We start from the raw sequence: 12,828 nt of genomic DNA, 5'->3' as shown, positions 1-12,828 counted from the left end.
ACATGATTATTCCCAGCTCCTACTCCTATTTTGTGCACATAAAAACTTCACCCCTATACTATACAGCTCTCTTGGTGTTTGCAACCCTGCCTGTTTGACCTTGTGTTATCTTAGGTGCCAGGTTCGAGACCAGTGGTTCCCAAACCTGCCCTGGTGGACCCCAGCCAGTTGGATTTTCAGGATAATCACAATGAATATGCATGTGAAAGATTTGCATGCAGTGGAGGCAGGGCATGCAAATTTATCTCATAAAAATTCATGTTGGGGTACCTGAAAACCTAACTGGCTGGGGTCCACCAGGACAGGTTTGGGAACCACTGTTCTACATCATTCCTCAAGCTTCACTAGATCCCTCCTTATGTTTTCCACACCTTCCAGGTTGTCTACCCTGTTGCAGATTTTGATATCATGGTAAAAAGACAAAGCTTTCCTGATAGCCCTTTCGCAATATTGCTTATAAAGTGGTAAGCGGAACCAGCCTGAGGACCAACCCCTGTGATTCACCACTGGTAACCTCCCCTGTCTTTGGAGTGAATGCCATTTACCACTACCCTTTGTCACCTCCCAGTCAGCCATGTTAGGGGGCACCATGTAAAGGCCTTGCTGAAGTTCAAGTACTCTACATCTTGTGCTCTCTCTCTGGCCTCCCAATCAAAGAAATGAATTGGAGTCATCTGACAAGACCGACCAGTGATAAAAACCAAGCTGCCTGAGATCCCCTAATCCATTCCAGAAACTGCACTAGCCTCTGTTTTGGCAGCGATTCCATTAATGTATTCGCCACTAAATGATCTGTACTTTTCAGATTCCGCCTTCCTTCCACTTTTGTGACGAGGAACTACCTCTGCCTGTCTCCAGCCCTTTGGAATCATTCCTGACCATAAGAAACACTGAAAAGGTCAAACAGCAGAGCTACCAGAACGTCCCCAAGTTCCCCTTAATATACTCTTGGATGTATCCCACCTGGCTCCATCATTTAATCTACTTTTTAGGTTTGCTAGCCCCTTGTGAGCAGTCTTCTGAAAACTGAGGTTTATCTCACTTCCAGTCCTCTTTGTGGCAGTCATCGATGGTCCTATTCCAGCCCTTCCTCCGTGAACACTGAACAGAAATATTTGTTAAGCAGTTCTGTTTTCTCCTCATCAGCCTCTACATCCCCCAGCCCAACCCCTTACAATCCCATTTTTGCACTTATCGCTATCCTCTCTAAAACAAAAAGCCTTGTCCCTCTGTTTTTACTGTATTAGTTATTTTTCTTTCATTACTATGCACATGTATGAAAACAGCTCAAACATCTTGCTAGTGATTTTAGTGGGGAAAAAAAATCTTCACATGTTTGAGTCAACACAGTGACCGCACCCAACATAAAAGGTGCACATTTATCAACAATTTGAAGTGTGCAGTCATGCACAAGATTTGGGGTTTACTTGGTTGTTGAATAAAACATTTTTGACAGAGTTAAAGATTTTGGTTGCGTGCAGGTTCTGTTTTAAAATTGGCCCAGTTTTGCAGAGAACAGCTACAGTCACGTTTTTATATGTGCGTGCAAGTGGAAGCCATCACATAGCTGTGATACTGCTAATACCTGCCGCTAGGACACTGGTGGCCTTCAGTCTAGTTTTGTGTGGTCCGCAAGTGGATGAGAAGAAGAGTGCAAGCTGCCAGAGCAGTTGATAAGGGGAATGGAACAACTCCCTATGAGGAAAGGCTAAAGAGGTTAGGACTTTTCAGCTTGGAGAAGAGACGACTGAGGGGGGATATGATAGAGATGTTTAAAATCATGAGAGGTCTAGAACGGGTAGATGTGAATCGGTTATTTACTCTTTCGGATAGTAGAAAGACTAGGGGGCACTCCATGAAGTTAGCATGGGGCACATTTAAAACTAATCGGAGAAAGTTCTTTTTTACTCAACGCACAATTAAACTCTGGAATTTGTTGCCAGAGGATGTGGTTAGTGCAGTTAGTATAGCTGTGTTTAAAAAAGGATTGGATAAGTTCTTGGAGGAGAAGTCCATTACCTGCTATTAAGTTCACTTAGAGAATAGCCACTGCCATTAGCAATGGTAACATGGAATAGACTTAGTTTTTGGGTACTTGCCAGGTTCTTATGGCCTGGATTGGCCACTGTTGGAGACAGGATGCTGGGCTTGATGGACCCTTGGTCTGACCCAGTATGGCATGTTCTTATGTTCTTATGCCTGCCTCTCCTGAATCCTCCCTCGGCTCAGTCTATGAGAGCAGTCTGGCAGCACGGTGGCGTGGGCCCGTGGTGGCTCTTCTATGCCTGCCATAAAGTGAGGCAGGGCTGAAAGCATCCGCTGTGACAGTCTCATCCCTAGGGATCTGTAGATTTCTTTTAAAAGAGGTGCATTATCCATGACTTTGTTCACCTGATGACCCTCTTTTTTTTTTTTTTTTTAAAGAAAGCTGCAATAGCTGAAAAATCCTCAGTAGATCTTTAGACAATTCAATGGAGATTTCCTCAGATGTGCTTGAAACGTTTGTCTGCTCCGTTTCAGATTTTTGTGGATCCACTTTAGTGTTTTGCTGAGATCTGTCAGGACGGAGAATTCTGATAGATTTTTCCAGCAAATCTGGGCAGAGTCTGCATTTTTCCATCCTGCTAGAAAGCGGGCTGAAAGGGGTTAAGTTTGATAGCAAACCCTTTGTGAGTCCTCTCCACTTTGCCCTGACTCTGCTACTGCTGCAGCTAAGCCTGGGAAGGCAGGAGAAGGAAGGGAAAGTGAAGGGAGGGGTTTGACCAGGTGGTGATGGGGGAAACAAAGGCCAGAAGTGAGATGAGAGAGAGAGAGAGGGCAAAGTAAGTGCTGGAGAGGCAGATGGGAGGGCAGAGATGGAGAATGGGGGAGAAAGGTCAAATGGAAAGAGGAACCAGAAATAAAAAGGTTCAAACTGGGAGCAGTCTGAGGGGGAAAATGTGTGTATGTGGGAGAGAGAGAGAGACTGTGACCGCTTGCTTATAAGACAGGGGAAGCGTATGTTTTTGTAATGGAGGCTGTCTGTAGGAAGGAAGCTGTGAGTGCGCTTGCGTGAGGCTGGGATTACGTGGGTCTGAGGCGCCGTGAAGGAAGCTCTGCATGCATGTGACCGAAGGATGGGTGTGTAGGGTTGTGGCTCTCGAGAGCAGAGACGATAAAAACGAAATGGCAAGGGGAGATGGCAAATTGGGCAGGAACTCGGGAGGCTTTGGGAGCACGACTCTGGAAGGTGCGTGCATGTCTACGTGACAATTCAAACTTTTGAAAAAAAATGGCATCCTTTCACTTATTAATGTACAAGTCCAAGCCAGCAGCAGTTCACCGCTGCTTCTCCCCCTCAGCTGCTGTGGTTTATTATGTGCACAAAGCAGCTTCTTTATGCGAGGGTCTGCCTGAATACTATGGGCCCTCCAGTACTCTCACACAGTGCTTTTCCCAAATGAAGATGCTCCCTGGAGGGTTTCTGTACAGGCTTGGGCCTCCTCCTGATGACTTTGGAGACGCGGTTAGGCAGAAGACGGGGCGCCAAGAACGCGTTCTGCCCAGACGCTGGGGGCTATTGGAACCAGTTCTGCCTTCTAGTATTTCCAAAAAGTGATTGTGAGCTGCTTGGGAAGACTTTAAAAGCGAAATCTAATTACTCATCCCTGTAACGAGCAGGAACGTGCTGTGAAAGTGTCAGGCAGAGTTTGAGAGGAAGAGGCAGGAAGTGTGATCTGAGCTAATTTCACCTTGATTTTAGGTTGTCTGCTTGGTTTTAATCCCTCCAGTGTTGGTCTAAATTACAATAATTAACACCATTAATACATTTTATAGATACTCCTAAAAATAAAGGTCCTCAAACGGGGTGTAGGTGATAATTTTACATTTACCTTCATGTATTTGTAGCTAACTTTCCAGAGTAGTTCTGCCTTCAGAATGGGATATAACTCTTGAAAGCTAGTGCAGTAAAAAGATATCATCTACAACATGTTTGATCTTTACTTCCATATATCTAAGTGGGTTAACATGGAAACCACATTACTTTTATTCTGAAGGGAAAACAATGCTGAAAAACTAGGCTATAGCTATATCTACATATGTAATGACCAACTGGGGTTCATTACCAGCAGTGCCCGTAGTTTAACTCCTTTAGCTAAAACAGAGAGATGGAGATTGTGGGCGGTGACATTCGGTACAGCCCCTCCCTTTGAGGGAACTGGAATGGCCGTCCCCTTGTTAGTTTACAAAAGCAGCTCTCTACTGAGAGACTGGAGGCAGTGCTTTTGAATTTTGAAGTTAGGTAGAAGTGCAGGCAGGTTTTTCCTGAGTTGGATGTTTGGGCCTACACTGAGGACTCGGGCAATCCCTGTCTGTGGTCCTAGAGAAAAGTCTGGAAGCTATCCTTCCAGTCCACTCACACAGCAGAAGCTACCCTTCCAGTCCACTCACTGGCCGGCCTGGTTTGCCTCCATGTTTGTCTTGTGATTTTTGAGATTTTTTTTTTTTCTTTCTAAGAAGCCTACAAGACCCCTGGGCGTTGCCTGGAGAGAGATCATGGGGAAACCTCTCCCTGGGACCCCAGGATAGGGAAGACCTGCCCCTCTGCAGCCTCCTGGAAGACAGAGGAATGGTGTTGACCCACAGCAGAAATCTTCCGGTGTTTGGATTTGTTTTTTGGGAGAGAGACATTTTTGTTAGAAGAACAGGGAGGAAGAGTTTTGCTGCCCCCTTCTTGCCCTAAGAGGAACAGCAAGAGCTGTGTGTTCCAAAGTGGATCCCTTTCATCGAGGAGTTGAGAGAGTGTCATTGGAGAACTGTGAGTGAGATGTGTTGAGGACACCCAGTTGGAGTCTTCATCCCTGGGGAGGGAATAATTTTAGACTGTCTGGGCAGAGACTGTTTTACCATTTTTTGCCAGCTTGGAGGGCACATGGGAACCTTATTTTATCCATGCTCTGCAGGGTGAGTATTTCCCCTGCCCTGGCAGTAAGAGACCGTTGCACAGATAGAGGAAAGGCTGTAAACTGAAAAGACCAGCAGTGGTACTAAGGACTGTTTCGAACTCTGCCATTTACTCATCTGATTCACCCTCAGTAAAGTTACCTTTGGACACTCAGAGTCTTCGGTGTGTTTTTTGGCACCTTATAGTACTCCCAGCAGTAACAGGATTAAACCTCTCCCAGGCACCCCTGTCACTCTGGGCCTAGAAGGAGAATTCCTTCCCCCTACCAACAAAAATCTAGTGTGTAGAGGATCCAGCCCCCAGAGTGTTACACATTCTTTTATAGCCCCTGTGCTATAAGGTAGCCACCCTAAGCAGGGGTTACACAGATATATATGTGTGTGTGTGTGTGTGTGTGTGTGTGTATGTATATATATGTATATATATATATATATATAGCCAGGAATGGCGCCGTGGTTGTGGTGATGGTGTATAGAAGCAATATTTGTGAACTACTGATTAAAGTATGGATTTGAGGAGAAGTGCAAATGGCCCTTTGAAATGTCATAATTTAAATAAGTTCAGATTCCCCCTGAGGGAAGCCAATTGGATGGTGAAACATTGAGGCCTCTGTGTTGGGATGTGCCAGCCTATGAAGATCTGATATACAGCTGCGAGAGTTTGGACTTTTAATTGAAAAACACAGATAGTCTGGAGAACATTGGGGTATGATAAGAATATCGGGATGGCTATATCAATATATTTTGTAATGGTTTGAAATATAAGCAGGTTGCGTTTTGGAAATAATTTAGTGGGGACATACTGTGATGTGATTTTAGTAATGTGTATGTGAAGTGAATTGAAAAAATAAATATTTCTAGGAGAAAAAGAATTTTGTCTAATTATCCTCACACACACACACACACACATATATATATATATATATATATATATATATATATATATATATATTGCACACACTTTTTAAAAAATGTTGACATGTTAGAATGTATGTCTTACAATGTGCAGAGATTGAAGTGGTGCAGGAAATTACATATTCCTTTTAGTGAAAAGCTGTCTTACAAACAATTGGTGGTAATTTTGAGCCAGAATTGTATAACCAGATCTTGTATTGTATCCTTTCTGGTCACAGGAGCTCGACAGAGAGTTTCCGGTGGCGGAGCCCTATTTTATTGAAAATCCCTCACTAGCAGGGAAGACTAAGACTGGCGTACGAGTCACTTGGCTGGGACACGCATCTGTGATGGTGGAAATGGATGACCTGGTGCTTCTCACCGACCCTATTTTCAGCCAGAGGGCATCGCCAGTGAGCTTTATGGGCCCCAGGCGCTTCCGAGGGCCACCGTGTACGGTCGACCAGCTTCCCAAAATAGATGCGGTAGTGATCAGCCACACCCACTACGATCATTTGGACTACCGCAGCGTGGTCAGCTTGAATGGCCGCTTTGGGAACGAGCTGCGATGGTTTGTGCCCTTGGGCCTCTTGGAATGGATGCAGAACTGCGGCTGTGAGAATGTGATTGAGCTGGACTGGTGGGAAGAGAACTGCGTCCCCGGGCGCGACGAGGTCACCTTCGTCTTTACGCCCTCTCAGCACTGGTGCAAAAGGACTGCGCTGGACGACAATAAAGTGCTTTGGGGCAGCTGGTGCGTTCTGGGGCCTTGGAACAGGTTTTTCTTTGCAGGCGACACCGGCTACTGTGCTGCTTTTGAACAGATTGGGAAGAGATTTGGACCTTTTGACCTTGCAGCGATTCCCATCGGCGCATACGAGCCAAGGTATGTGCGCACGTATCTAAATAAATAATTGCTTCTTGATTTTTAGCATGGATTTCCAAGTTATCTCCTCCCTGCCCATTTTGAATTTTGTTGGCACTGCTTCATCCTATCCAACTGCTAAACCCAAGTGGAAAATATACATATGTTGTGCGAACGTTTCATTAATAATACAAAATGTCTATTTTAAATTGGTGGAAAAGACCTTAGATGGCAGCAATCCGCTTGTAGTCAAGAAATGTTACACCACAAAAACAATCATTGCTCATAAAAAGAGAAAAAAAAAAATCCTCCAAAACAATTTTTTGATTTGTACATTTTCATTGCTTAATCCCTTTTTTTAAACTTTCTTACTTAATCAAAAAAAATAAAGTGAACTTAGCTTGTAAATCAGAGTTGCAGCTCACAGAGGTGTTGCTAATTTCTCCCTTCCGTGCATCATGCAAATCGCTGATCTTATATAGATGTGACAACTGCCTGTTTAATAAACAAAGCATCTTTAAACAAAACTACTTCAAATGTCTTGCACCCACATCCTTTTAAATATTGAATGACTTAACAAAAGTTCACTCTTATAGCCTTCCTGGTAGCACACTGCTCACCCTCGATTTTCAAAACAAAATGCCATGAACAAACAGCAAAGGAAATGTAAAGGTACATGGACATCAGATCTTTTCGAATCAACCAATGAAACCTTAAAGCCATCGATCAGTAAAAAGTCAATTCAAATGTAATACATGCATTCCTACCTGTTGGTTCTACAGTTTGTAATTTGAATATCTATTTTTTTCCAAATGCTTTAAAAAGAGATCCCTGTTACCTCCAAGCACTTGTTTCTTTTTTTTTTTTTTTCACGTGATCTATTACACGAGAATCAAAAAGACAGCCATATTGTAGACCGTAACGGAACATAGGAGCTTCTAATCTTCATTGCTTCAAACAGCTCCGATGTCCCAATATTCTTCTTCTTAACATCCTACTCATTTTTCCTACATATAGTAATGCACAATGAAAATAACAAATTCAGATGAACAAGTGGTAAAACTTTTTAATTAAAATTTCTCCCATGTTATCGGACGATTGATTTTGTCCAGCTGCAAATGACACTGCATACGGACCAATGTCCACGCTAAACAATGACCCACTAGTCCATCTTCCTCCAGTGTATATTGTATTATTTTCTGATCTTCTTATTCTGTGAGTTGACAAAAGAAGATCCAAGCCTTATGAACACATGTATAAGGATATCCTTTTTGTATTAATTTAACATAAGAAGTTGCCATACTGGGTCAAATTGAGGGTCCATCAAGCCCAGCATCCTGTTTCTAACAGTGGCAAATCCAGGTTGCAAGTGCCTGGCAAGTACCCAAACATTAAGTAATTCCCATGCTACTAAAGCTAGTAATAGCAGTGGTTATTCCCTAAGTTAATTTGATTAATAGAAGTTTATGGATTTCACCTCCAGGAACTTATCCAAATCTTTTTTTTAAACCCAGCTGCATTAACTGTCTTAACCACATCCTCTGGCAACGAATTCCAGAGCTTAATTGTGCATTAAGTGAAAAATAATTTTCTCTGATTTGTTTTAAATGTGCTACTTGCTAACTTCATGCAGTGCTTCCTAGTCCTTCTATTATCTGAAAGAGTAAATAACCGATTCACATTTACCCATTCTAGTCCTCTCATGATTTTATAGACCTCTATCATTTCTCCCCCCCCCCCCCCCTGCTGACTCTTTTCCAAGCTGAACAGCCCTAACCTCTTTAGCCTTTCCTCATAGGGGAGCTGTTTCATCCCCTTTACCATTTTGGTCACCGTTCTCTGTACCTTTTCCAGTGCAACTAAATCTTTTCTGAGATGTAGTGACCAGAATTGCACACAGTACTCAAAATAGAAATCAAATACGAAAGAGCTATACTTAGCTTTGAAACTCTGTGAACAAAACACCCTGACAAGGATCCTTGTTTCGAACAATGTCTGCAACAGGGGGTTAGTACTGCCTCCATGCCACTCACTGATGGTCGGTCCTGTCGGCAATTGAATCAGTGGGTTTTTTTTTTATCAAGCACCTTCTGAAAATCCAATATACCACATCTACCAGTTCATCTTTATCCACATGTTTATTAACCTCTTAAAAAAAAATGTGCAGATTTGTGAGGCAAGGCTTCCCTTGGGAAAAATCCATGCTGGCTGTGCTCCATTAACCCAGCATTGTCTATATGTTCTGGAATTTTGTTCTTTAGAAAAGTTTCCATTATAGATCTGTGATCCTGAAGTCAGGATCACAGATCTAGTTTCCCAGATCACCCCTGGAGCCCTTTTTAAATATCGGGGTTACATTGGCCACTCCATACAATGGATGATTTTAATGATAGGTTACACATTTTTACTAATAGATCTGAAATTTAATTTTTGAGTTCTTTCAGAGCCCTGGGGTATATACCATCTGGTCCAGATGATTTGCTGCTTTTCAGTTTGTCAATCTGGCCTACTACATTTCCCAGGTTCACCGTGATTTGGTTCAGTTTATCCACATCATCCCCCTTGAAAACTGTCTCTGGACAGAAGGAAAGAATTAATTTAGTCTTTCCCTGATGGTCTTATCTTCCTTAAGAGCTCCTTTAACTCCTTGATCATCTAATGGTCCAAATGACTCCCTCGAAAGTTTCCTGCTTCTGATATATTTAAAAAGGTTTTTATTAGAAGTTTTTGCCTCTATGGCCAACTTCATTTCAAATTCTCACTTAGCCTGTCTTATCAATGTTTTACATTTAACTTGACAATGCTTATGCTTTTTCCTATTTTCTTCAGACGGATCCTTCTTCCAATTTTTGAAAGAAGTTTTTTGGCTAAAATAGCCTCTTTCACCTCGCCTTTTAACCATGTTGGCAATTGTTTGGCCTTCCTTCCACCTTCCTTAATGCATGGAATACATCGGGACTGCGATTCTAAGATGGTATTTTTAAACAGTGTCCACACCAGGTTTACAATTTCTTAACTTTTGCAGCTGCACATTTCAATTTTTTCCTGATTATTTTCCTCATTTTATCAAAATTTGCCTTTTGAAAGTTTAGTGTTAGAGCTCTAGATTTACATATTGTTCTTCTTCCAATCATTAGTTCAAATTATATCATGTTATGATCATTATTGCCAAGTGCCCCCACCACTTTTACCTCTCTCACCAAATCCTAAATTCCACTAAGAATTAGATCTAAAATTGCTCCCTCTCTCGTCTGTTCCTGAACCAATTGCTCCATGAAGCAGTTATGCATTCCATCCAGGAACTTTACTTCTCTAGCATGTCCTGATGTTACATTTACTAGTCAATACTGGGATAATTGAAATCTCCCATTATTACTGCATTGCAAAATTGGTTAGCTTCCCTGATTTCTCTTAGCATATTATCGTCCGTCTTCATCATTTTGTCAAGGTGGACGATAGTATACTCCTATCACTATACTCTTCCCCAACACGCATGGGATTTCTATCCATATAGATTCTTCTATGCATTTAGTCTCTTGTATGATCTTTATCCTGTTGGACTCAATGCCATCCTGAACATAAAGCGCCACCCCACCTCACCAAGTTAATCCTCCCTATCATTGCGATATAATTTGTACCCCGGTATAGCACTGTCCCATTGGTTATCCTCCTTCCACCAGGTCTCTGAGATGCCGATTTTGTCTGATTCATCATTCACTGCTATACACTCTAACCAGTACATTTTTAAAACCTGGCGCGCGGAAATTTCGGGAGATATGCGCGTGGCCGGGCCGAGTGCATTTTCAAAACGGCCCGGCCACGCACATATCTCCCGGTGTGCGCGGAGGAGCCGGGGGTGGTGGGGGAGGGGGCCGGTAATGACGCTGTCCTGGTGAAGGGTGCTCTAGCAGCCGGCCGGCGCACGGAACTTACTTCGTTTTCTTCAGATGACGCGAGTTCCAAAACAACAACAAAAAAAAGCTTGGTCGGGGTGGAGAGGGGAAAAGTAGGAGGGTTAGATAGGGGGATAGGGAACTGGGCAAAGGCCCAATCGCGTCGCCCGCATGTTTTAAAAACAAATTCTTCCCCCTGCGCATGCGAGTGGACATAAAATCGGTGCGTCCGTGTGCACGTGCACCTTTGAAAATTTACCCCTTTCTCTCCCATCTTACTTCCTAAACTTCTGGCACTGGCATACAGACATTTCAAAGTGTGTCTTTTGTTTGTATTAACAACTAGATTTTTAGTTGCTAGGGATAATTTGGAATCCTTTCGCTCAGGAGATTCTTTACTTATAGGCACATGAACTGCTTTTGCTTTTATTGAAACCTCTTTGTTAGGATGCCCTAACTCTCCTGTTTCATTATTATTCTTTGTAGATACTTCCCTCCAAACCATGAACTGCTAAACGATTGTCTGCTTTCCTTCTTGTTCTAGTTTAAAAACTGTTCTACCTCCTTTTTAAAAGTTATTGCCAGCAACCTAGTTCCACTCTGGTTAAGTTAGAGCCTGTTCTTTCAGAAAAGACTCTCCCTTCCCCCAAAAGATTGTCCTGTCCTGTTCCTCACAAAACTGAATCCCTCTTCCTTGCACCATCGTCTCATCCCGCATTGAGGCTCCAGAACTCTGCCTGTTTCTGGGGATCTGCGCGTGGAACAGGGAGCATTTCAGAGAATGCTACCCTGGAGGTTCTGAATTTCAGCTTTCTACCTGAGAGCCTAAATTTGGCATCCAGAACATCCTTCCCACATTTTCCTATGTCGTTGGTGCCCACATGTACCTTGAAAGCTGGCTCCTCCCCAGCACTATCTAAAAGCACTGTCCACTACCTTTGCACCAGGCAGGCAAGTTACCAGCCGATCCTGACGTCCACCTGCCAGCCAGCTATCTACATTTCTAATAATCACATCACCAACTATGGCCGACCTAACCCTTCCCTCCTGGGCAGTAGCCCTAGTGACTCATCCTCTGTGTAAGAGGACAATGCATCACCTGGAGAGCAGGTAGGTCCTTGCTACAGAGTGATGCTCTCCGACTAGGAGACCTTTCTGATCCAAGGCAGCACCAGGGCTGCCAAACTGGAATTGGGACTTGGCTACTATGTCCCTGAAGGTCTCATCTATATAGTTCTCTGTCTGCCTCAGCTCCTTCAGGTCTGCCACTCTAGCCTCCAGAGATCGGACTCGTTCTCTGAAGCCAAGAGTTCTTTGCCTCGGGTACATACATACCTCTCACTGGCAGGTAAAAAATCATACATACGACACTTGATGCAAACAACTGGAAGGGCCCCCTCTTGTTGCTGGACTGCTGCCATCATCTTAATTTTGTTGAGTTCCTAGTTAAGTTTAAGATGCTACGGGAGTAGGAATGTGTACAATTGTCCTTTAAATTTATTGATGTATTCACTATTAATCTGGTAGTGACCTACAGGGGGATGATTGAACTCTCAATAAGGGCTGGTGCAATAGTTTGATTTAATAAAAAGCATGATTGATTTTATCTTGTATATCTCAAAGAATGAGCTAGATAGATGAGAAGCTACTCTAGCTATCTAGAGTCAGTAATTCTGATTCTCTTTTATAGTCCTGTACAGATGTGCAATTCCATCTGCATCTTAAGAACTGTTAAGTGCTATCGGGTAAGCTAGTACAATGTGACAGTAAATTCCTGTTGGTAAACTTTGGATACATCTTGGTGAATACTCGCAAATCCAAAAAGAAAATGAATTGTTCATCAAATTGCATAGTGAACTGTATATTTGCTTCACAGGAATCAAACCATCTGTGACATAATGCTAACTCCTCCACACTCCCCCTCCATAGTCACATATTTTCAGAGATTAATCTTCTCACTAAATAGTGAATTCTTCAAATCTCATCATACACAGATTAGCCAACAATGGAGTCATTTTTGCGCTCATTGCTGTCCTGTGGATTTATTCATATAAACCACCTTCAAAAATTAAATAATTGTGTTTCAATGTTAACATAGCTATCTGTACTAAAAAGGTCTGTTGGAACATTCTTCTGTTTACAACATATATTTAAATATTCCCTAATAACTATTAAAGCATCCTCCCGTGGTATATTAGTGTACAGGGAAGCCAAGTCAAGAGTAACTAATAT

At 42.7% G+C, this 12,828-nt stretch overlaps 1 protein-coding gene across 5 annotated transcripts in view; it reads left to right on the top strand.

Moving 5' to 3' along the window:
• NAPEPLD (N-acyl phosphatidylethanolamine phospholipase D) overlaps positions 1-12,828 on the top strand; it is a 116,890-nt gene that overhangs the window by 86,783 nt on the left and 17,279 nt on the right. For all 5 annotated transcript variants that reach the window (XM_029615465.1, XM_029615466.1, XM_029615467.1 and 2 more), the window contains one exon: positions 6,078-6,724. In XM_029615465.1, coding sequence (XP_029471325.1) covers positions 6,078-6,724 — 647 coding nt within the window. The remainder of the gene's footprint in view (positions 1-6,077; positions 6,725-12,828) is intronic.

The sequence above is a fragment of the Rhinatrema bivittatum genome, chromosome 9 (genome assembly GCF_901001135.1).
Source record: "Rhinatrema bivittatum chromosome 9, aRhiBiv1.1, whole genome shotgun sequence".
Taxonomy (NCBI): Eukaryota; Metazoa; Chordata; class Amphibia; order Gymnophiona; family Rhinatrematidae; genus Rhinatrema; species Rhinatrema bivittatum.
Note: the sequence above shows the minus strand (reverse complement) of the source record. Positions and strands in the feature narration are given on the sequence as shown.